The 25,670-nt window shown below is 37.3% G+C and overlaps 1 protein-coding gene across 6 annotated transcripts in view; it reads left to right on the top strand.

Moving 5' to 3' along the window:
• The window catches only part of Esr1 (estrogen receptor 1), a 381,784-nt gene that overhangs the window by 281,670 nt on the left and 74,444 nt on the right, over window positions 1-25,670 (top strand). For all 6 annotated transcript variants that reach the window (XM_048799977.1, XM_048799971.1, XM_015502311.2 and 3 more), the window contains one exon: window positions 24,288-24,426. In XM_048799977.1, the coding sequence (XP_048655934.1) occupies window positions 24,288-24,426 (139 nt within the window). The remainder of the gene's footprint in view (window positions 1-24,287; window positions 24,427-25,670) is intronic.

Here is a 25,670-nt window from a genome sequence, read left to right on the forward strand (position 1 = left end):
TGTGTGTATATATATATATATATATATATATATATATATATATATATGAATATATGACAAATGAGACAAATAATGCAAATGTTTTTCACCTCTTGCTTGTTGTTTAGGGTTAGTGGAATTAAAAGCTTAAACTCAAAGCAGTTTGAAAAATGTTTTCATTTATATATACATTTCCAAGGAATGTCCTATTTTTTTTCAGGACTATCAAGTCAAGTACATTGGTTAGGAATTTTACCAACACTTTTTATAACACTGAGGCCTTGGATAATAAAGGCACCTTTTAAAAATTACCCAGTAGGCTGGCAAATGATGCCTCTGGAGAGGATGATTCCACCTCTTCCTGAGTGTGCTGGTGCACATCCTAGCTGGATGCTTAACTTCCCTGTTGATAAATATTGTAGAGTTAATTAAAAAATTAAATACATGTCTTAATAAAAACAGTATGATCTAGTTCAGATTTGTTAAATGTGTTTATGAATATAGCACATTCACTTTTCATTACTATTACTTTCTTATAAGACCTTTCTCTAAAATTAATTTGAAAAATATGTAATAGTAGTGCTTATGATGGCTTTTATAGTTCCCTCTGATCCTAAGACATAATTAACTTCAAAAGTATTATCAAATCATTATATTTAAAATGATTGCAGATTTAAATGGTTTACACAGGCCAGTGGAAAAAAAAAATTCTAGTGATGAGCAAAGCATTAGACTTCATTGCCAATAACTGTCTGAGACGGAGATAATGTCCTGGATACATTTAAACCAGCTCAGGGACTGAATAGCTGAAAAATTGCATACTTTTGCTTTCTACCTATATTTAATTGCTATATTATGACTTATCTTCAGATTATTGGCAGGCATCTCAGGGCAGAAAAAGTCATTGCTTTGTGTATGTTCCCAGTATCTCTGTTATATTCAAAATACTTTTATGTTCATGTGTCATTGATGCTTAAAATTGGATTACATCTCTATTAGAATTAGTTTTCTATCTATGATTTGTGTATGTGTTAAGGGTGGGAGTACATGTACATTTTTCTGTGTTATATTGGTTTCTGTGACACTGTACATTTTCTTTCTTTCATAATTGAGATTTTATTTATTGTGTGAAGGATCAGTACATAGACATTTCAACGTTACACAATTTTTAACACATACCAAAAATCTAGAAAGCTACATATTTGCTTTTATTTTTTAATAATTCCAATGACTTTACAGCTTCAATTTGGAGGCAAAATTCCCTTAAGAGTATATTAAGCATCAATATTCATCAAATGTTGATGAGCTTCTACCCATTAAGTCCCAATTTTCCAATTCTGCAAATATTTTAACAAAATTGACACAGGTGCATGAAAATAGGTTGGAGCCGGTTGGTGCATGCCTGTGATCCCAGCAGCTCAGGAGGCTGAGGCATGAGAATCATGAGTTCAGTGCCTGCCTCAGCAAAAGTGAGGTGCTAAGCAACTCAGTGAGACCCTGTCTGTAAATAAAACACAAAATAGGGCTGGGAATGTGGCTCAGTGGCTGAGAGTTGCTGAGTTCAATTCCCAGTAATCCCCCCTCAATAAATAAATAAATAAATAAATAAATAAATAAGATAGATTGGGAATCATAATCTAGAGCTTATATATCCTTTATTATCATTAAAAGCAAAAGTAGATTTTCCTATAAACAGGACACTGGGAAAATGCATCTTATAGATATATAAGCTGTCTTAAAAATAGGACCTTGAGCAAATATGGTATCTGGGACATTGGGACAAAATGGGTACAGTCCCACTTATATCATACACCATACTCACACTGAACACTTTTTCCTTCTAATTTATGTTTCTATTTATGGGCAGAATTACATCATCTACCACATGGGCATCCAGTCATATTTTGATAAGACTACATTTCATAGGTCATCAATGGAGTGTTAGATTAATGTTGATGATAAATATTCATACCTACAAATAATAATAAAGAGCAACATTTATAACAATAAATGTAAACTTACTGAATTCTAGATGATTTAAATGTCTTCTAAGAGGTGGTATGGATTAGATCAACTATTGCCAATGAAGTATATTTTGCTTATTTAAATTTTTAAGTGACGATTCTTTTGTGGAATGAATGTGTATACATGGTATACAAGGAGAGAAGTACATGTATGCTGTATTAAAAAGGATAATGTTAGCTGCCTTAGAAAAATCCCCCAATTTGATTGGTTTATTATAAAAAATATTTCCTGCTCACAAAATATTCTCTGCTGAGCTCCTTTTTGGAGGGTGTCCCTATCACAGGGGAATTCAGGGAAACAATCTCCTCCTTTTGTGGCTGTGTCATCTCTGTGGCCATGAGAAAAGCAAGGGTAGAGGATATTTGCTCGTGACTGCCTTGGCTTGGACCTAACATACCTCTCTGCTCTCATTCCATTGGACAGATGTAGTGTCATGGTGGCCCAGAGCTGGCTGCAGTGGGAGAGGGTGAGAAATGTAGTCCCTGGATATCTTTTCTCAGTGACAACTCTAAGTGTAAATTATGGGATGGAAGCATGAGTTTTGGTGGAGAGTGAACTATCCCCTGTTCAATATTAAAATAACATTCAGCCTTGTCATTGTAGCACACTGATATAAATATATGAATAATTATCCATAAAAATCAATGAATAAATAGTAATCTTCCATTTCCATTTTTAATCTAGAATTTAATTTTGCTTATCTGCTGTGTAATATAGATATGCATAGATGAAAAGGTGTTTAGTCTGTTTTCATTTACTATAGTGAAGCACCCAAGGCTGGTGCTGTATAAAGAAAAGAGATTTATTTGAAAATCCAAACTGTATAGTGTTAGCTCTGCAAAAGGCCTGCACCCCCACTGGCTGCTTCACATTATGGGCAGATGGATTCATAAGCATGAGGGGGAGATTGCATGGTAAGACCTAGAAGCCAGAAAAGGAAACCTAGGTCCCTCAAAAACTGTTAATTCCTTCTTATGGCATGCCTCCATTGACCCAGGGACTTCTCCCTGGACCCCTCCTCTTAAAGGTCCCACCACATTTTAACATCTTCACCTTGGAAAAGAAACTTCCAACACCTTCCCTTGAGGAAAAGTTCACATTTAAACCATTGCAGAAGATATTTATAAATAGATGTATAAGCTAGTACCCTACACTAAAGATAAACTTAACCAAGAAAAGTTATGTTAGTTGCCCAAATCCATACAGTACCTCTAGGAGAAACACCAGAACCCATACAATTTAAGTCCGATTCTGTGCCTCTTTCAGTACGCTGAACTTTTGTGTATTAAAGTCCCTTAGAAAAAAATGGCATTTTAGGGGAGAATACTAAGCAAAAAGCTCATTTCACAATAGCTCCATATTGATGGCAAGTTACTTTCTGGGATCTGTGAATCCTAATATTTGTGATGATAGAAAGCATTGGTCGATGTGACTTTTGGATAACTCTGAAGTGTGCAGATCTTGAATCACAATTCAGTTCAGCCTTGTGTTCCTGAACCACCGTACTCATGTATTAATTATTTCTTAGGAGGAATTATTTCTTCTTCAGAATTTGGTTTTATGATTTATTTTTTTTTATTTTCTTAGAAGCCAATAGTTGGAAATTCAAGATGAATCCTACTCTGAAAACATTTATTGAAAAGAATTTTATAATCCTACCAGTTAGATGCTATAAGGAACCAAAAACAAAAACAAAAACAAAAAACCCCATAGTTTCTGCTCCCAAGTGTCTTAAAACACAGGTCAGAGAAAACAAGTTCCATTTTTTAAAAAATGTATAATTAGGAGCAAAATTGAAGGTTAGAAGAAAGAAAAATAATGATTGATTTCTTGGAAAGAAAAGTTTCACAGACAAAAATGGGCCCTGAACTGGTTGTGATAAGATGGATCATGGTTTGAGGTTAAGGAAAGGCCATTATGGTGAATGTGACACTATGAACAAGAGCTTGGAGTCCCCAGCACAAACCCTGGACTTCCTGCCCCTCCAGGCCAGGTGGTCTGGCTAGGAGTCCTCTTCTCACCAAATCCTGCCCCCATTGCCTCCCAAACATCCCACACTCTTGGCTGACATGCTCTTTCATCCTCTTTACTGTCATGGACAGGACATCACCTTTCCCAGGAACTTCTCCTGAGCCTGACTAAGTGTCCCCAGGCTTCTGTATTGCTGCATCTCTATTATGGTTGTTTGCTAACTCCAACTAGTCAGAATCTCCAAGGAGGGCAGAGATTGGGTCTTCTGTTTCTTTGTTATGCTTAAAATTTTTTTATCATGCTAATATATACATAACATGCAATTTACATTCTCTTTCACCACATTAAATCTAGAGATGAGTGTCATTTAGTACGTTCATATTTTTGTGCAGCCACCACCACCACCATCTCCAGAATTTCATCACCTCAAATTGAAACTGTTCACATTAAACAATAGCTATCCATTCTGCTCCCTCCTCCCTCACTCCTGGTGACCTCAAATCTACTTTCCGCCTCTATGACTGACTATTCAAAGTACTTCGTGCAAGTGGAATCACACATTAGGTGCCCTTTTGTGCCTAGCTTTTTTCCCACGGGACAGCACTGTCAAAGTTTATCCATGTTGTCGTATTTGTTTTGGTATCTTTCTTTCATAATGCCCGGCACATAGAAGGTAATTAATGCTTTTTGAATGAAAGCATAAGATCAAAAAAATATAAGCATATTTGAAGGATACTCAAGAGAATTTCCTGGGGACAGAGATAGTGTAGCTTGGAATTTGGAAGTTGACTGGGAGTGGTGAGGTTGGCAATGTGGGTGGGGTGAGAACAGGAAGAACCTGCGTGTCCTAAAGTGTTTGGATCTCCTATCAGCAGAATTGGACCTCTAAAAAGTTTGGAAGAGGTAAACATCCTCAGTTTTCCTGGGTACCCTTACTGTTATTATAACAATGATGTTGTTGTGGCTCATGTGTGGGACTCTATCTTATTGACCTGCACCAGTGTTAGAAAGGAGAGGCAGAGAAGAACAGGATTTGAACAGGAGATAAGAGTGTGAAGATTTGTATAAACATGTATGATATGCTGTAAGTAATTTATTATTTAGAATACCTGCAAGAAAGCACACTATAGTGTCTACACGTATCTAGTTTACTTCATGATTTTGCTTGAGTTGCAAAATGTTGGTACGTGAGTGGAGATGTTCCCCACTCATAGGTTTTAAAAATGTGATTATGAAGCCCAAAAGAAACTTTTCATACAGAAAATTGTACTTCATGATATAAATGAGTTAATATGTTTTCAGATAATTAATTTACAAGTCAGAAAATCTATTTCTTCTACAGTCTAAATATGTCTAAATTACATAACTGTTGTCTAGGGCAATCTATAAATCAGAGAAGCATATTAGTCTCTATGAAGTTAACATCACACTCAGTTGCCAAAGGGCTGTTGACATACTATCCAAAGGACACTCAAGACATTCACATTACAGTCAGCAAGGTATGAAATGGGATATGTTGATCTAATAATATTAACTTCTTTTCTTGGGTTAGTCCTGGCTCAGAGCAAGTGGACAGGACCAACTTCCTTCTCCCAAGTCACAGTATTCTCTAAGTTATAAAAGTCAAGCCACAAGGACACCAGCTAAAGAAACGACCAGAAAAGAATGAGAGCACTGACTTGTTCCTAAACCCTGGATCAGCTTTAACTCCAGCTCTGGATTTGTTGACAGCTTCCCTTGAATTCTCTGGTTTCAACCCAAGATCCTCCCTATGATTTCTGACATGCACAGCATTTAGCATTTTCAACTTGATTTATTCTCCAACATCTGAACCAAAACTTCCAATGATCTGGCAGGAAGATGAGTGGGTGTTATTATCCCCATTCCACAGATATGGAAATTGAGGTCTAGATAGGTTGAGTGGCTTGCCCAAGGTCACATGCTCTTCAGTGGAGAAGCTCAGATATGCACCAGTGTCTTCCATTAGCACACACTGCCACATAATTGCATAGTTCGTTTTCCTTTCTAGATGAGGCAGTACTAGGAATTTTGCCAAAGAATTACTTCTACTTTTCTTTATACTGAAAAGTAATGATAAGAGCAAATAACTCTAGAATATTAACTCTATGCCAGGCATGATATGCATTTTATGTGGTAATTTATTTAACCCTCTCAATGACCATATAGAGTGATTATCACTATTTTTATAGATAGGGAAATTGAAATACTGAGATAGTACGTAGGTTGCTTAGGTCACAAAAGTTGGGGGAAACTCAATTTGAGCCCCTCTGAGGTCCATTCCATCCTGAAGACTCGATTCTTTGTTCTTTATATGAGATCACTTTTTGATTGGAACCTTAACATTTAAAAAATAACCTCTACTAAATTTGCTGTAAACTTTTCAAATGTAATCTCTGGTCTTTCATTTCTATCTTCTAACAAGTGTGAACAATCCTAGGCATGTAAGCACTCAGAGAAAAACTTATGGAATTAAGTTGAAAAATACTCTTCCAAATAAACCCCAAACCAAGACAGAAAGGCTGATGTCTTAACATGCTCCTTATGCTGCTGACTCAGGACCCATGGGTGACAAGCCCTCTCTTACTTGTTATTCCATGTGTGATGATGGGTGGCATCCAAAACCTTTCATCAAAAATAAGTCCAGGAAGCTCTGTCAAAGTAAGCAGAGAAGCTTTCTTGCATCTTTGTCTTCATGATGCAATGCAGAGCATTCTAACAAGCTAGCAGGATGCCTGCTAGTTCTCATTAACACCTTGCCTTTACAATCAGGAAAGAGATAGAGATAGAGATAGAGATAGAGATAGAGATAGAAAAGGAGGGAGGGAGAGGTACAGAGAGAGATAGGGAGAGAGGGAGAGGAACAGAGAGTGAAAGAGAGAGGGAGGAAGAGGTACAGAGAGAAAGAGTGAAAGAGAGAGGGAGGGAGAGGTACAGAGAGAGAGAGAAAGAGAGAGAGAGAAAGAGGGAGAGAGAGAGAACAAGCAAGGGGCAGACTTGTCCATTTTGCTTAGTATATTTCCATTTGAGAAATTATCATTGAGATGTTTTATTATTCCAGCTTCCAAGGCAAATTCCTTCCTTAACTTAAAAGAAATCAATCTTTATAAGTAATATTTGAATAATGTCATTTGCCTGATTCAAAGAGAAAAAAATTTATGCTTTTCGTATGCCCTCACATATCTCCAGAGGTTTTCAAACTGAAGGAGGGAGCCTTCTCTAGAGGAGATACAAGGAGAAGAAGAGTCCATGGATGGAGCACCCTCTGCAGCTGCAGAAGCACATGGATCCCCTGGCTTCATTCCGAAGATGACCTCTGTGTGCAGATCAGGCCCTGAGAACATGGGTGGTGACCCTGAATTCTGAACTCCTAAATCCATAAAAAGGCCTTGACCTCCAGTGCTGGGACAGCAGCTGACCCCTGGTGTTCTGGCCTCTCTAACTTCTTGCCTCCCTTCCTTCTCCCATTCATCTATCCATCAATCCAAGACTCTTTGAGTACTTATGTGCCAGAAAGTGTGAGATACAAGAGAGAAAATCTGTACAATTCTTTTAGGGGCATGGACCAGTAGGAAAGATTTCATATGGGAAGTCACAATTGAAATAAAATCATGATTAAAATATATCGTCTCATATTTACAGTAGTATTTTAAGTTCAAAGTTGAAGTTCTTGATTGTGTTCTTAATATCTGTTTTCCAGTTATGCTTTTTGGGGCAAAACTTCAAAAATCAAATTATAGTTTTATGGCTTCTTCAGTTTATTTTATTTATTTTATGCAAATGGTGAGAGTTATAAAGTAAGTTGAGTACCCCAAAGGTAAAAATTGACTTTTATTTCAGACCTGTCCTACCACTTTGAACCACAATGAGTGCTGCTACTACTGCTGAACTAACAGTGACTACCTGGAACAACATTTATAGCATTTTATATTTCTTGGTTCATTTACTCATCATAATATACCCAGAGGAAAGACACTTTTTAAATTTTAAGCTCCCACCTCAGATGAAGAAACGGCGGCATGGGGAAGTCAAGTATCCTTCTCAAGGTGTCTCCATTATGAAGTATCAGAGCCAGGATCTCAGCCAGACCCTCTGTTCCTGAGGCCACACCCTGAAGTACACATGACTACATCAAACTGAATGGCATCTTCCTCCACTGCAGTTTGAGAAGAAACCTTGCATAGCAAGATCGTTAATACCGTTCCATAAACAGTGCATGCCCCTCATCCCTTCGGTATGTGTGGGAGAACTTCCTTATTTGCCTATGAAGGAGAGGGCCGTCATGGCTGTCTGCTCTGGTTCCCACAGTGGCTGCCATAGACTCACATGGAGGCATCTGAGCCAGGCCTGGGGTCCTGCTCTGCTGGCCTGCATTCCACTTAGATGAGTATTTCCTCCTCTGCATACATACCTTTTTCCTCTAGCCAGGGCTCCCTCCACCTTGTCCTCCTATTGTGATGCTCCTTCCCAAGAAAGGCTCTGCTGGTGTCATTTCCATCTCACTTCCTCTTCTGGACATGCATCCTACCCTGCCCTGCTGTCTTCATGAATGTCTGTGGGGACTATGTCCTTAGCTCCCCACCCCTTGCCACCAACGCTTCTCTCCTCTTGAGCTCTTCCAGCTTGCATTTATGCCTCTTGCTTAGGTATGACTATGAGACCATGTTACATATCTCTCTGTGTATCATTCACACCAATAGATATGTAGGTATGTAGCTAATGAGATAAAATTAGAACTTTGGAGTCCATCTCAATATAGAAAATAAAGCAAAGTACACTAATTTCAATGCTTAACACAATACTTAGAATGTAATAGGACTTCAATAAATATCTAAGGGATGAAAGATTTTGACATATTGTTTGAACAAATCCATAAGTGCTATTCTCAAAGTGAAGATAATTCTATATTTTAGGTCATTTCAAACAAGTGAGGAGCTTTTAAATACTACTACTTATTAAGGACAAAAGAGACTTCAATGACAAAAATGTTTTGAGCCCATCCAAATATGTTATCCTAATACTTCATCTCAGCTAACTAAATGGGGCCCTAAGAGTCTTTCAAAAGAAAATACCATCTCTCTCTCTATTTAAGTACCTTTTCTAGTCTTAAACAAAAACTAAAAAAGCAAAGAAATCAAAAGCAAAAACAATGTGAACCCCATTTAACTATTTATGATTTTGGTTAATTTGCCCCAAACTAGTGAATAGTGGTAGATTTGATCAGTATTTGTGGAAAATCTGTATTGTGGAAGTCTGACTTTCAATTTTCCCTCCAATATAATTACTTTTAAAATCCATTAGATTCACACATCATTTACTAATCATCTACTAATAAATGAAAAATTCTATAGTAGACCTTTCAAGAAATATGAATTGAAATGCTAGGTAATTGCAAACCTCAACACTATGCTTAGGTTAAATTATCTCTTTTTTATAGCAAACTTAGGAAACTAGAAATGTTTTTTATGCCCAAATAGGTTTTTTATTTTTCTTTCTTTCTTTCTTTTTCTTTTTCTTTTTTTTTTTTTTTTTGGCTTTTTAAAAAATCACAGCCCCAGTGTTGCAATATGAGACATCAGATACAGATATCTAATAGGATTGGTATTGTCGCTGTAAGAAATTAAGCTCGAAAAGAATAACACTTTATGAAAGATTTCCTATGCTAGCTGGACACTAATAGACTCAAGAACAGAAGGTAGTTTCCACAAATCATTGTTCCATTTTCTGCCTCTTTCTTGACATTGACTGTGCTTTTAGCAGGGCAAAAATTATCTGAAATTTTAGCTTTCAGAATTTACATCATGGTCCCTCTGCTAAAATGCCACTGGATAGAGTAGCAGAAGAGGAAAACACATAAATGTAAGAAGGACAGTAAAAGCAATGGAAAAGTTTTAAAGATGCTACCATTCTGAGGGATTAAGCAGCAAGTCACGAAAGGCCAAAGGAAGAGTCTTCAGGGTCATTCTAAAATTTCAGTGATGAAAGCAACCCCAGCGCTTCTGCCTTCTTGATAGAATCTTCTCTTATACCTCAACCTGTTTGGATAATCTTTTAAGTTTCTATCTCTATTTTTTTCACTTGAAATTTTAAAAATGTAAATTTATTTTTAACTGATATATAAAAACATAAAATTTATACAAAACAATGGGGTACCATGTGATGTTTCAGAACACATATACATTGTGTAATTTTTAAATTGGGGTTCTTCCTATGCGTTCTTAGCTCCTTGTACTCATTCACTGAATATTTTTGCTGTTGATTGTTAGCCCCAAATCTGGCTCTTATCAGTGTTTATGAGGCTGTTGTCGAAGTTTTGCAGAGTGGGCTGGGTGAACAGTCAAACCACAGCTGGATGTCCCCTCTCTTGGCCAGCCCTCTACTGGCCATTTATGTTCAGGTACTGGGATGCTTCATACTGAGGAACATTGTATTTTTGAGGTTTTTCTTGTCTGTTTCATGCATAACTTCGGATTTTATTATTCCTTAAAAGTCAATAAAATGTATTTCTGATACCCCCAAATCATCTTATAATTTATTGAATTGCTAATCTCTTCTTGTTAAGACTTGCAATTTACCTTTACTCTTCAAATCTTCATGAAATTTCACAGACATTCTTTAGTTAAGATATTATGATTTCCCTAAATAGCTGGTGAAATGAATCATCAAAAGTGGGTCATCAAGGCTGACTCTCGTACCTGCTGTTAAACAGTAGTTGTTTCACTAGATCTCTGTTGCAATTTTTTTTCACTTCTCTTTGTCTCATGTACAATAAGAATTTCCAATAGCTTATAGAAGTTTATTTGCTCTTCAATCATTTTATGAAAGCATTCCAGAAAGAGTGCAGGATGAGAAAAGGTCTTCCTTGTTTGAAATGTCATATGCATGAAATTCTCATTTAATCTGTTGTGTTTTAGTTTCAAGAAAAGATGTAGAATGAATGACGTGTGTCACAGTCCACCAGAAGGATGCTGTAGGACAGTCTTCCAACACAATTTGATTATTTAGGAATTCATTGACGTTTATCCTCAGCCTATCAGGTACTCCTAACCTGAGGTCCATGTATACACTAGGGTCTTAAGAAGAACTAAGTCCCACTAATTTTTTTCATTTAGTGACTTTGGTAAAAGATATTTTCTTTTTCTAGAATGTATTGAGATTTATTATTGTCAAATTAAAAAAGCAACATGTAGACTACATAAGCATGATATACATGTAATATATACAAAAATATAATATATATGATATGTACCCATTTGTTAGAAATATATCCACATGCAGTATATTTTGTTATATGTATGCATGCACATGTACGTATGTTTATTTATTTATTTTTATTTGTTCTAATTAGTTATACATGACAGCAGAATGCATTTTGATTCACTGTACATAAATGGAGCACAACTTTTCATTTCTCTGGTTGTACATGATACAAGTCACATGATATGTGCAGTCATACATGTACCTAGGATAATGATGTTCATCTCATTCCACCCTCTTTCCTGCCCCCCTTTGTTCCTTCATTCTCCCCCGACTCATTATGTATTAGTGTCCACTTATCAGAGAATGAACATTTGGCCTTTGTTTTTTGGGGATTTTGGGATTTTGGGGAACATTTGGCCTTTGTTTATTTTGCTTAGCATGATGTTCTCCAACTCCATCCATTTACCCACAAATGCCATAATTTTTTTCTCAGTAAAATATATTTTAATTTATGCACTTAAAACATTACTCCATAAACTTCACAGATTTCCAATTGAAACAAAAATATTCAAAAACCCTGTCGTAAATGTGCTTCTACCTATATACTTTAGATGTAAAACTCATGGTTAGGCATAAGAAAACTGATCTTCTCCATAATATTTGACATTTTTTACCTTAAAATGGAACTAGTAGTAATGATAGCTACCATTTATTCATGAACCACCAATTTGTAGCAGGCAATAGGAGATTCTATTTATTTTTAAAGTATCCATAGAGCAGACACCAAGAGTGGGCAGCAGGGACTGATCAATTCACCCAAACCACATGGCTCATACGGGGTAAAGCTGGGCCTGGCAAAGCCCGCTGTCCCTCCACCAGACAGTACATCTTCACAGCATCTTATTCTATGTCAGACAGGTAAGAAGTCCTATGGAGACCTGAAACTCTAGGAAGGTGGCCGATACATATTTTACTTTTTATATAAATATGAAATATAGTTAGGTTTCCCTGGAAAGTAATGATTCTGCTTTTCTTTATTCTAGCTTTGAGTGAGCAAGCTGTATTCCAATCAGTGATGTTCTGGAATTAACCAGTTCTCTTCTAGCTCTGTCACTAATCTTGCAAGGATGCGGAGTTAAGAGTCTGTCATCCCAGTGATGGCATCTATGTGTCCTTGTACCCACAAACATATACCCACTCCTTTGCCTTGACAAATATTCAGAAACCTTGCCTTTAATTTGGTGTAGGTGCCATTGTATTTTCATGGGATCTTGTTTTTTGTTATTTTTCAGTGATCCCAATTCATACTGTTTCACATTTGTGGCCTGAAATAGTTAGATCAAGAGGCTTTGCAATTTTGAGGGTTGAATATTTTTTTAAGCCAGGTTGGCATCACCCATTTTGTGGAACTTTGTGATGGAAATCCTAGGAAATTAAACAGATGTTCTTTATCTCTGTCCGGAAATATTGCTGTGCTCTTGTTGAAATCCTTCAGAATCCCACACTATCCATGAGGCTCAAGACAAAGCTAGGTTCCACATTCAGCCAGCAAGAAATTACATAGCTCTTGCTTTCAAGACAAGCAGTACTTAGAGAAGCTCTCTTTTAGGCTGGCCTAGCACCCACTTTATTTTTAGAGAGGCTATTTAATGACCTGGAAATATATACTGGACTTATAAAAGTATCCACTAGGGTTTAAAGGAACATCAATTCTGGCTATCTGGCTTCCTTTTGACCTCTCTCTAGAATGATCTGTGCAAATTCAGGGATCATTGTCTTCAAGTATTGGGTGGAAGAGGTGGAAATAATTCTTTCTCCTTCATTTCATCACTCACTTTATCTGGTACTAAAATTTCTAAAGGATCATGGAACAATTATGGGTGGCAGGCAATTGTAGGAAGACCAGATGGGAGAGAGCCAAGTTTTCCAAATACTCCCAAGTACTTGTGAGACCCCAGACTTGCTGGCCTGCCCCTTCTTGATCTGGAACCTGTGGCTTGTCCCCTGCTTTCTTGGCTGGAGCATTGCTTGCTGTGTGATTTGATACTCTGTCTTTCCCAGACCTCTTGGGGTTCTGCCTTGTAAAGCTCCCATTTTGACATAATTTTAAGTCAAACAATGAATGAATTAACCTATTTTTCCTCCTAAAGCATTCTAGAGCTAGATGTCCCTGGGCCATCAGCTATGATGGGTGTTCTAGTGTTTAAATCAGGTGTGAGTGTGTGTGTGTGTGTGTGTGTGTGTGGTGGGGGGAGTCCTTCTAAAACTGTGGATCATCAGCAATTTGGTTTCATGAAGGGGCTTGAGCTTGGCAGAGGTGGGAGAAAAGAAATCATCATTGTTGATTTGTTTTGTGGACTTACTCTAAAGGGAGACTGTCTTCTTCCTTCTTAAAGTGTGTTGATGACATTTGTACTGTTTACCAGGAGCGTAGTTTGGAAACTCAGACTGATGACAATAGTATTTGAAATGCTCTGTAGGTCTGCTTCTAGAAATATGGGGAAAACTATGTTCCTGGGGACAAGTGCTTGTTGACTTTTCAAATGCAGCCAGTCTGTGCTCTTTGTCAGGTAACTCAGAGTCACTCCGCAGTGGCTGGCCTTCCTGTCCATTTGACAAGCACTTAAAAGGACAGTCTTAAGTACTTTACTTTATAGTTTATTAATTTTTTTTCCTTCTTTAGTTTGCAATCTACTCTCAGAAACTGGAAAATAATTTCTTTTACTTTTTCCCCCTTTCTCATTTAAGCTGAAATTGATTTCTTTCTGAGCTTGTAAGGAAAGAAAATTAAGCTGGAGTTAATAGAGTTGCCTTCACTGAATAAAAATAAAAGACTGGTTTACCTTCAAGCTGTGCTCTATCAGAGTAAAAAGCTGTTGCATCCCTCTGTGGAGGATTTTTGATATGAAAAGTGCCAAAACTCATAATATCTATGTAGAATAATTGTAGCCAATATGGGCAGTAATAGAATTGCTTATTTTGGGGTTGGGGGTTTGGATTTTGGTGTGTTTGGAAAATTGGGAAGCCAGGAGACTCTCATAAATTCATCAGCTTCTCCAGAATTCTTCTCAAATGCTCATTGTCATGACAACCATGTCTTCATAAACCAAGGCTCTGCATGTAATACAGATGGGGCTGGTAACAAGGTAGAATTGCCATCTGCTTTGTTTTCTCTGAGGGACTTGTTTTTGGATCCCCAAGTCTGAGCCTCAGATTTGAAGTCTTGACTGTTTTCCTCTCGGGAGGCAGCTCTAGTTGTGCTATGAATTCTCTTCTCTTGCCAAATCACTTCCTCATCTGTTACCACAGAACTTACTTATGGTTAAATGGAGGGGAAATGGAATATTCTGTATGTATGCAAAACCAAATACACCCATATTTGAATGGTTTATTTCTCTACCTACTTTGCAAAGTTCGATATAAGGTTCGTCCAAAAGTAAGGTCCACAGAAAAGAAGCAGCAAGGCAGACTTTTTTTTTTTTTTTTAGGAAATAAGTGAAATTGTCAGTGTTCTAGAACATTGTATTCATGTCTGTGCCTCCTGATGATGGGGCTTACCAGCCAATGAAAAGAGACATGCCAATTCTTCAGAAGAAATTTTTTACAAAATTCAGAAAGAACCATATAAATGAAGACTTGTATGAGGTATCCAGCCTCTTTGACAAAGATGCAATGACATTTTCTCATATTGACTCATTACAGAAACAGAGGAGATACATTTTTAAGAAAAATAGGCAGTATTTCAAAAATTCACATGTGCCATGATCAGAATTAAGATCCATTTGGCCTTTGAAAAAGAAGAAAGTACAAATCTCGCTATTAAAAAATGTGATTAACTAAATCAATAAGACTAAGAGAAATATTTCATGAAGTTCATTTAAAGTCAAGAATAATTTGCATGTCATCATTATTTTATATATGCTATAATGTATTACTCTAAGCATTAGAATCTTGAGCTTTTATAATAGAGCTCTATTTTTCTTTCTATACAGAGAAGTTCTATAATTACCACTGTAGGTCAGATTTCCATACACTGTTTTTAGGTTATCTCTAATTATGTGCAAACATAATCGAATACTGGCAGATGACTAAGATGTAACCACAATACACACACACACACCCCTAAACAATAAATGTGGACTGATTCCAGATCAGGGGAAAGCTGTTGAAAGACTTTGTGGTAGAGTCTGAATTTACTTCTGGGTTAAGGCTAATAATTTCTTAGAGGCATATTATAAGGTATATGGATCCTTGAATTTAATTCAACAGTTGAGCAAATGGTTATGTCTTTAGATTTTTTTTTTCTCAACAAGTAGGTTATGATAAGGTATCTAAGACCTTATCAGAAGAACATCTCTTCTGTACTTAGTTTATACTTAATGAATGCATTCACACGTGAGGGCCAGGGATTACCTGTGACTCTCTTGTTTTTCCCCTTTCATTTAGATAAAAATGAGGAAAAAATGTAATTACTCCAAACAGTACTGCTTTGTTTGTTTTAGGTGTTCCACACAACCATCATCTTAGACTCTGTATGTATAAGACTAATTCTCAGGTAAGATGTGTTAGGTTTTGCTGCATTATTCTGAAGGAAGTGGTGATTATGTTATGTAAAAGAATACATGTTTCCATTGTCAGAGTGCAGTGTCAATGTTGGTAAACAGAGATCATACAGATTTATATAGCTATCATGACCTTCATCATCTGTAAGTCTTTTGAGATATGGCTCTCAGTGTGGGGCATTAGAAGCAGGCATCATTAATTTTAAAAACCAATCTCTTCATTTATTTTCAAACCTCTTACTGAATTCCTCAGTTTTTACTCAAATTAATTGGCTTCCAACTATGCTAAGTGTACGTATTTTTAAGATATCACATTTTCACATTTGGTCCTTCAGTACCAATGGATTTAATGCATAGTGTTTTTCTGAGGAACACAATTTTGTTTCCCAAAGAGAATAGCCACCACAGGGAAAGTTTTATTTTGTCTATCCAAGGTCAGTGAAGGGTACCCAGCATAGCCTAGAAGGGTGCTGGGTTCAATAGAAAACCATCTTCTGCTTGTTTGGGGGGTACATGGAGATAGATACATTCTGGAGATGCTCACCATTTTAGAATGCTTTGGATATAATAAAACCCCAAATATACCCTCTTTTCTCATCTATGTATTTTAGGGAAAATATAATTCACATGCTCTTATTCCCTCCACTTTTAAATCATAAAATGTTGTTTTTTTAAAGTGCTCTTTGATGTCCAGAAAGTCTTTTATCCTTTTTATTAGGTTCTTTATATATAAAGGAAAATACAATATGGCATCATGAATTGGGGTCAATACGAAATGCCCAATTTAAGTTTGAGATTCAAAATCTAAAATATTTTAAAAACAAATCATGTCTCTTGATGTTCTGCAGAAACAGAAATTGTAGCCTGTTGGTATGAAGTATGGAAGACAGTAGTCACTTTGGTACCCTGGGACATCTGCTAATTTTTATAGTTACTCTGAGTGGCAGGTCAGTTTATCTGCATTTTACAGATGGAAGCACTTCCAGAGATCTTAAGTAACTGGCTGAAGGCCACAGAGCAATTGCAAACCAGGTCTGCTTGACTTTTCAGCTCACTCTCTGTCCATTCTGTTGGCGGGTAGGGTCCAGATAATTACAGTCCCATGTTGGGATGTGATTTGGAAATAGCTTAGTCATTATGCCCACAGATGAGGGCTATTGTCATACAAAGAAGGAAAGAAGTAAACTTGCTATTGACAAGGTCAATATTTAATTGATGGCTGCTTAAGAGCATCGGATAGGTGATATGATAAGGTGTGAGGTCAGGGGGCAGGCTGCTCGCACTTCTCTTGTTAAAGTCAGAACCTAGTGATGGTGATGTGGGGAAGGCTCTTGCATTGTGATTCACAATATTTCTAGACAAGTGACTGTTTATTCTGTTACTACTTATTGTGTTGATACAGTTTATATTTATTTTATTTTTAATGGTAATACATATTTGATAAAAGAGTTGTGTGACATTATTTATTTAAGTACATTAAACTCATTTCTGCAAAAAGAAGTTTTTGATGCTTACACTGTTGGAAACAGCATTAAGTGTCATAAACTAGCAATCACAGCTTTGGTGGATGCCTCTACACTGGGACTGTGTATAAGATGGAGTGTAAGAATATCTTTGGAATGAAGGAACATCATATTCAACCATACCATGGGGTCCATGGACCATGGTATAACATTAAATTACTATTTTCTGGAGAAAATAATTACCAAATGAAAAAATGTGAAGACTACTTGGCATTTGAACAGGGGTCTAGGATCTTTTCTGATATTATCTGTTCTATAGGATTTCTCTCAGAAATCCTAGTTTGGTTCAGCTTGTAGCTATCATTGTGCTAAAATCTCATCCGAACCTTCCATGATTTCTTAATTTCTTACCTTTCTCTTCTCTTACATTGAGTCTTTGGCATCAAGGGCAAAAGATATAAATCAGTAAACTTTTCTTCCATTGAGTAATAAGGCAACACAGAAAAAAAAAAATAAGCCAGGCAATTTCATAACTGACATTTTGGAGAACATTGTGGTCATATGACTGAGAACATGATTACTTTTTTTGAAGGTCAAGAAGCCAGTAGTTGTTCCAGTAGATTAACTGAGGGACCCAACTACCTGGCTTCTGGTTTTGTCTATAGCATTCCCCTGAGAAATGCTGCTTTCTTCTTCCACGGGGTTTCAACTTTTTGTCTCCATTAAGTGTATCCCGTGGAAATAACACATACAATTGCTGTAGTGCTTAATTTTTCTCATGTCTCCACTGAAGAGGAACTCTGATTTATCATTTATTCTGAGGCAGTGTGGGACTTTATGGGCATTCAGATGATATTAGTCATTTTGCCTAAGGATCTCTGCACACTTTCAACATAATTTCTAAAAGCCAGGCCACACCCAGTAATGGAGGGTGAAGCTTAACGATCTCTGTGTGTGCCAAGGCAAATGAAGCAATCTGCACAGCAGCAATTCCTAGTAGAGAAGAGTGGAGCAGAGGGCTCAGCATCTCATGAGACCCCAGGGAGAGTGATGGACATGCTGTAGTTCCCTTTACAGTTAAAACCAAGTTAAAATATCTGAAGGGGAAAAAAAAGTAGGAGAGAAGGCATAATTCTACCTGGCCATGATGCTGGAAATAATGAGCTGGTGATATATGGGCTGGTGTCCTTTTTCTCCCTCAACTTCATTAGCTAGGTTACATTCCATGTGGGATGGGGAGGAGGTCTTGAGGCATCTCTGTCTGTCTATAATATATCCCATCTCTGGAGATTTTATTTTACTAGACCTGTGAAGGAGAACAGGAGAAAACACCTGTGTTTGTTTTTTAAAAATAATTTTATTTTATATAATTAGATTTCTGAACATTTGATTTAGCTTCATCTCAATCAACTGCTGCTACTACTTGCTAGCACACATTCTTTCCTTCTGGTGAAGTCCAAAGGACCATGCTGCCTTATCATGGTCATTAAGATGTGGTCCTCAAGTGAGGGGGGGGAAGAGACACTCTCATTGTGCCACCTGCGAGAATATCTATCACTGATGTCTCTACTCATATCCCATGGCAACTGAGAAGCTCCCATCTTCCTATTGCTGAACTTTCAAGTGTTCAGAAAGAATGGAATTTAAATTGTGAATGCTCTAAGTTTTGTCAGGTCCATTGGAATTACATATTGGAACTGTCTTCATGTTCATAAGGAAAGTAAGCCAAGGAGTTCAAACTTGATGGCATTAGATATCTGGCACACTATCATTTTGTTAGGGATTTATTACATTATTTTTCCCCACTGACTGTCAATTGAAAAATTCATGGACATTTGTTCCACACCAAAAGGGTATTTGGCTCCTGCGTGGTTAATGTAATGTCAAGACCAGTATATTGGAAGAAAGGAGACACTCCATCTAATAACTCCCTTTTACAGTCCTCTCATTCATCGAGGAGGTTAATTGTCAGTCTTTTCTGCATGATTCTCTGACCCTGTCCCAGGAACTTGCAGAGGACACTGTGGAACAGACATAATAACCTTTGTCTGTAGGCAATACACACAGCTGGGAAAGATAATTAAATAGACTCATTTGAGAGATCTACAACATTTCAATAGAGAGACCTAGCAATCCTGCTGGCCTTCCATTGAACACTATTACTAACAGACATCCCTCAGACCCATTTCATAATCACCATACTTACATGGTACAAAGGATTAGGGGGAGCTTGTTTGGCTCCCAAAAGACCACTAAAACTGTCACACCTAAACAACACTGGAATTCTAAAGAGAGAATTAAAATGTGTGATTCCCATTTAAATGTAAAGTTGCCATCAGAAAGCAGGCCTTTGGTTTTCCCAAGTTGATTGGTTACATGACCAACTGCAGTTCTGAGAACTTGGGAGTGAGTCCCCAAGCCCATCCTTTATAATTTTCTGAGGCTTATGTAAGGAATTTAATATTACAGGGTAAATTCTTCATGGGTAAACATATCACATGATACCGTTTTTGTGTACACAAAATAGTGAATGTTGTGAGAAGACAGAAAAAGACTTGCTTTTAAATGTTAACCTTTCTAGGCTGAGGATGTAGCTCAGTTGGTAGAGTGCTTGCCTTGCAGGCACAAGGCCCTGGGTTCAATCCCCAGTACCACACACACACACAAAAAGTTAACATTTCTGAAAGTGAGTTTAACTTATAGGGTAGGTTTATCTCACTATTAGGAGACTTTATTCAGAGAGTTGAGGGACATATTAGGGCTTTCATTTTATGTTCTTCCCCTGGGTTTGGTTTTTCCTATTAGACCAGAAGAAAGAGAAGCATTTATTGTTGAGCCAGGTGATGTCTCCTCGGGAGAAAGCCTGGTCCTTTTTGACCCAGGGCACTAGGTGAACATCTACGTATTGCAGATATTTATGTTCCTTTCCCCCCCAGGCAGGTCTGAAACCAAAAAATAGCTTTTTAGTTTTCAAGATTTTCTTATGATCAATGCCACCCATTTCCTCATTTCTCCAGATACCAGTCTGTGTCACCTGAGTGGAATCCATTCTTTCCAGTTGAAAGATACCTGCCCTGACAAAGGCTATGCTATTATGAGCCCTGGAATGGCTGTGTTATGTTCTGGAAGTCGCAATAAATTTGAGCTTTAAAAAAAGTGGGCTTTGAGAGATCATCCATTTTGTGGCTCTAATAGGTTCATAGTCTAGTGGGTCCTACAGATACGTGAATAATTGACGTGAATACAGTGTAACGAAATGATCTGGTAGAAAACATGGGATGCTCAATATGATTAGGAAAATGCAAATCAAACCACAATGTCATTGTTATACCTTTATATCTATTAGAATGTCTAAAATGAAAAAGACCGACCACACTGATATGGGCAAGGATGCAGAACACCTGCTGTTCTCATGTATTGCTGGTGGGTATGTAAAGTGGTACGACCACTTTTGAAAACTGTATGGCAGTTTCTAAGAAGCACTGCACACTTAAATATCTAACCAAGAGCAATGGAAGCATATGTCCATACCAAAACTGATACATAAATTGCTCATAACAGTTTTACTTGTAATAACTCAAAATCTGGAAACAATCGAAATGTCCAATGATAGGATAAATGTGTACTTAGTGATTCAATAATCCACTCCACGAGAGAAAGAATCAACTATACATACAAGCAACATCATGATTACGTATTAGAGTAATAGGGAAGTCATACAAAAAGGTAAGAGGTGATTAGGAATTGACTTTGTCAACTGTAGGAACAGAGAGGAGAGGAAGACTAATGGATTAGGTTTGATGATGAGATGATGGCAAGAAAGGGGACATAGGCTGTGAGGTTTCTTTCAGGCTTAAATTTCTGTATCTGGATCCCACTTATTTGGTGATGAGGATTAAGTGCTATACAATGCCTAGGCATGTACAAATATGAGCTAATTATTTAAGGCTGAGCTGTGGATAACACCAAGACCCTCAAGAAGAAATATCCAGGCAGATCATTTATACTTGACTAATTAAGGAAATCATCTTACATTTTGACTTTTCAATTAATGCAATATTAGATTGCTAATTGAATTAGAAATAGCAAGAAAAAAAAAAGAAGAGGACATTAAAAATAAGATTTATATAGCCATTCTCATGGATAAGTGGGAACAGAGCTGAGGGTAAGGAGCAAGAAGAAGGAAATACACTGCGCCCCTGGGCCAATGAACAGGAAGCTGATCTGAGAAACAAAAAACTTTTTGGACCGTGTCTTCATTTAATTTCCCTGTCACTAATTTATCCTTATGTGTGTGGTTAGATTTACTTGGTCATTCAATTCAAATTCTATAATTAAGGAGAGCTCACAAGAGGTCATGCTAATTGTGGTCAAGGGCACAGGCACTGGAGATGACATTCCCATCTCTGAGTATCTGTTTTCTTATCTTGTAAATAGGTGTCACTTCCCACCTCTTCTGGGTATTGTATTAATAAAAATGAGAAAGACCAAGTACAGGAAGCACTTGGCGCTGCCTCTAACTTATAGTAAGGCACTCATAAGCTGGTCTTTCTTTCTTCCTCTTCTTCTTCCCTCCATTTTCTTCTCCTTTGCCACCTTCTTCTCTTTGTATTTCCTCCTCTTCCTTGTTGTTATATTTTGAGCATCCAGCATTTGTGATTGGAAAAAGCTTTAATATCCTAATCAACAATTTGGAAAAAGGACACATTTTAATGTTTTTTTTTTTATCAAAAGTAATCATAATGTCACCTTTAATCATCTGTTTCATTCTCCCAAGTGACTTACTTACATGTTATTTCATGAGTTTTCGACAGATTATGAAAGAAGATCATATGATATGATCTTTTAGATTTGAAGAAAAAATAGATGTTTAATGACTTTGGTCCTACCTGAGTGCCAGTTTCTGTATGGTATAAGACAAGTAATTTAAATTTCTTGCACCTTTGTATTTTCAACGAAGCACAAATGAATAGCAGCCAAATAGGGCTATTAAAAATGTCATAAGTACAATAAAATCCCTGGGAATCAATCTAACAAAAGAGGTGAAAGACCTCTACAATTAAAACTACAGAACACTAAAGAAAGAAATTGAAGAAAACCTCAGAAGATGGAAAGATTTCCCATGTTCCTGGACAGGCAGAATTAATATTGTCCAAATGGCCATACTACCAAAAGCATTATGCAGATTTAGTGCAATTCCTATTAAAATCCCAATAACATTCTTCATAGAAACAGAAAAAGCAATCATAAAATTTATTTGGAAAAGTAAGAGACTCAGAATAGCAATCCTTAGCAAGAAAAGTGAAGCAGGAGGCATCACAATACCAGACCTTAAACTGTAGTAATAAAAGTAGCATGGTATTGCCACCAAAATAGAACTTGTAGACCAGTGGTTCAGAGTAGAATTTTGGTTATGTCATACTAGACATAAATTTGGTTACGTCATACTAGACAAAGGTGCCAGAAACATTCACTGGAGAAAAGATCGCCTATTCAACAAATAGTTCTGGCAAAACTGGAAATCCATATGTAGCAAAATGAAATTAAACCTCTATCTCTCACCCTGCACTAAAATCAACACAAACTCTGTGCCTAATAGAAGAATAAGTAGGCCCAAATCTTCACTATGTTGGCCTAGGATCTGACTTCCTTAACCAGACTCCTAAAGCACAAGAAGTAAAAATCAATAATCAATAAATGGGATGGATTCAATTGAAAAGCTTCTTCTCAGCAAAGGAAACAATTAACGTGAAGAGAGAGCCCACAGATTGGGAGAAAATCTTTGTCACATGCACTTCTGATAAAGCATTAATCTCTAGGATATATAAAGAACTCAAAAAACACCAAAAATCAAATAACCCAATCAATAAGTGGGCTAAGGAACTGAACAGACACTCCACAGAAGAAGAAATACAATTGATCAACAAATATATGAAAAAGTGTTCAACGTCTCTGGAAATTAGAGAAATGCAAATCAAAACTACACTAATATTTCATCTCACTCCTGCCAGAATCATCAAGAATACAGGCGACAATAAGTGTTGACGAGGATGTAGGGAAAGAGGTACACTCATACATTGCTGGTGGGACTGCAAATTGGTGCAACCACCATGGAAAGTAGGATAGAGATTCTTCAGAAAACTTGGAATGTAACTACCATTTGCCCCAGCTATCCCACTCCTCAGTTTCTACCCAAAGGACTTAAAGTCAGCATACTACAGTAATGCATCCACATCAATGTTTACAGCAGCTCAATTCACAATAGCTAAACTATGGAACCAACATAGGTGTCCTTCAATAGATGAAAGGATAAAGAAAATGTGGTATACGTATTCAGTGGAATATTATTCAGCTTTAAAGGAGAGTGAAATTATGGGATTTGCCAGTAACTGGATGGAGTGGGAGAATATCATGCTAAGTGAAATGAGCCAATCCCAGAAGACTGGGGGCCAAATGTTTTCTCTAATATGCAGATGCTAATTCACAATAAGAGAGGGTGCGGCACTAGAGAAGAATAGCATCACTTTAGGTTAGGTAGAGGGAAATGAAGGGACAGGAGGGGAGGGGATGTGAGGATAGGAAAGACAGTAAATGAAACAGACATTATTACTTTATGTATATATGTGACTAATGACCAATATGATTCTATAGCATGTACACTCAGAAAAATGAGAAATTGTATCCTATCTGTGTATGATGTATCAAAGTGCATAAATGTATTCTACTGTCATGTATAACTAATTAAAACAAATAAAAAATTTATAAAGTAGAAAGCATTTAAGCTTCATTACTAAGTACAGAAAGCTAAGTGGGTTATATAAGTTTATGTATTTCTGTAGATGTGACACTACGTCATTAAAAAACTTAAAACCACAACAAATTTATTCATAGAGCTAGGTTTAAATAATAGTTCCTTGACGTTCCTATATGGTGTGCCTCTATTACGTTTAATTCCATCTAATAGAAAACACAGCCAAATGGTTGCAATCCCTGGTTGCATTGATTCCACCAGTGATGAATGCTTTTCATTTTAACTCAGCAGAGTTTATTTTTTCTTGTCATGTTTCAGGCTTTGGGGATTTGAACCTCCACGATCAGGTCCATCTTCTGGAATGTGCCTGGCTAGAGATCCTAATGATTGGTCTTGTCTGGCGCTCCATGGAGCACCCAGGGAAGCTACTCTTTGCTCCCAACTTGCTCCTGGACAGGTGAGTGACTTGGCTCTGTCTTAGGAGAAGCACATCCTTTATTTTCCTGGTTTATTCTTTCAGATATATATTTATATATACATTTATATCTGCTATTGGCTCTATGCATTCTTTTGGAAGTACTATGTAGGCTCCTTATCTCAAAAATTCCACATCTCCATTACAAGTGTCACAATCCCAAATGTCTACAGAGCTAGTCAAATGATGTAAATGACGAAGGCTAGTGGGTGAGAGTCCAAAGAGGAGTGCTGGGGATTAGGTGACCTTGCCCAGGCTAAAGACATCTGCTGGCTGAACTTGAATAACCTCCCTTTAATTAAGACCTTTTTTGGTGCATGTATATCCAACCCACAATAGCCTTTTCATTTCCTCCCCCAATTTTCCTATCAATAAAATGAGGAAATTTGACAAGAGAGCTCTGAAAGCCATTTCCAGTTCTACAAATCCATTTCAGTTTTCAAATGCATTACCTTCTCTAATGTATTGTACTTTGGTTGCCTTGGAATGTGGGTCCTACTGTTTTTCTCTTTCGGTCATTGATTAGCGTAATGGGATTTATATGTCACTTTACAGCAGCTACTGGGGACAGTCACCACCCCACACCAGCTGCTGGCCTGAACCCTTTACATTTGTTATCTCATCCAATTGTCACAGAGCTCATAGGAGGCAGGGGCTTATCATCCATGTTTTAGGAGAAGGGAAGTCCAGGCTCAGAGACATCCCCCAGCTTGCAGTCCGCAGGAGTCAATGGATGGTGGGTTGGCACTTGAACTCAAGGTCTTTCTGGCTCCTGGCTCTATGGTTGGCTACTTTAGCTTGCTATTTTCATGTGCACCTTGTCTTTCAAAGCTACAGGATGATTTGAGTGTGAAAGGATCATCTTCTTGTTTGTTGTAAACTCATCTTCCATTTGCTTTGGAGAGCTGCACTGCCTCTCCAGGGTCGCCCTGCTCTGGGCTCGCTCTACTCACCAAGCCCACTGGAGTGGAGTTACAGCAAAATTCAAGTGTGAGAATATAGTGCAAGGCATTGTTTTGTCATGTTGTGTGAGCCTAGCTTTTGAAAAACATTGATGACACCACTCACGAAGCAGATTTTGCTGTCCATGGACCATATTCTAGTATCACAGTTTCAAAAACTTATTAAGAATGGCCGCTAGTCTTATTCCTTGGAACCATATGCATAACTGTTCCATACTGTATTCTCTCAGACTTTAGAGGATGTCCTCCTCTCCCCTCCCCTCC

The sequence above is a fragment of the Marmota marmota genome, unplaced genomic scaffold (assembly GCF_001458135.2).
Source record: "Marmota marmota marmota unplaced genomic scaffold, marMar, whole genome shotgun sequence".
Classification (NCBI taxonomy): Eukaryota; Metazoa; Chordata; class Mammalia; order Rodentia; family Sciuridae; genus Marmota; species Marmota marmota.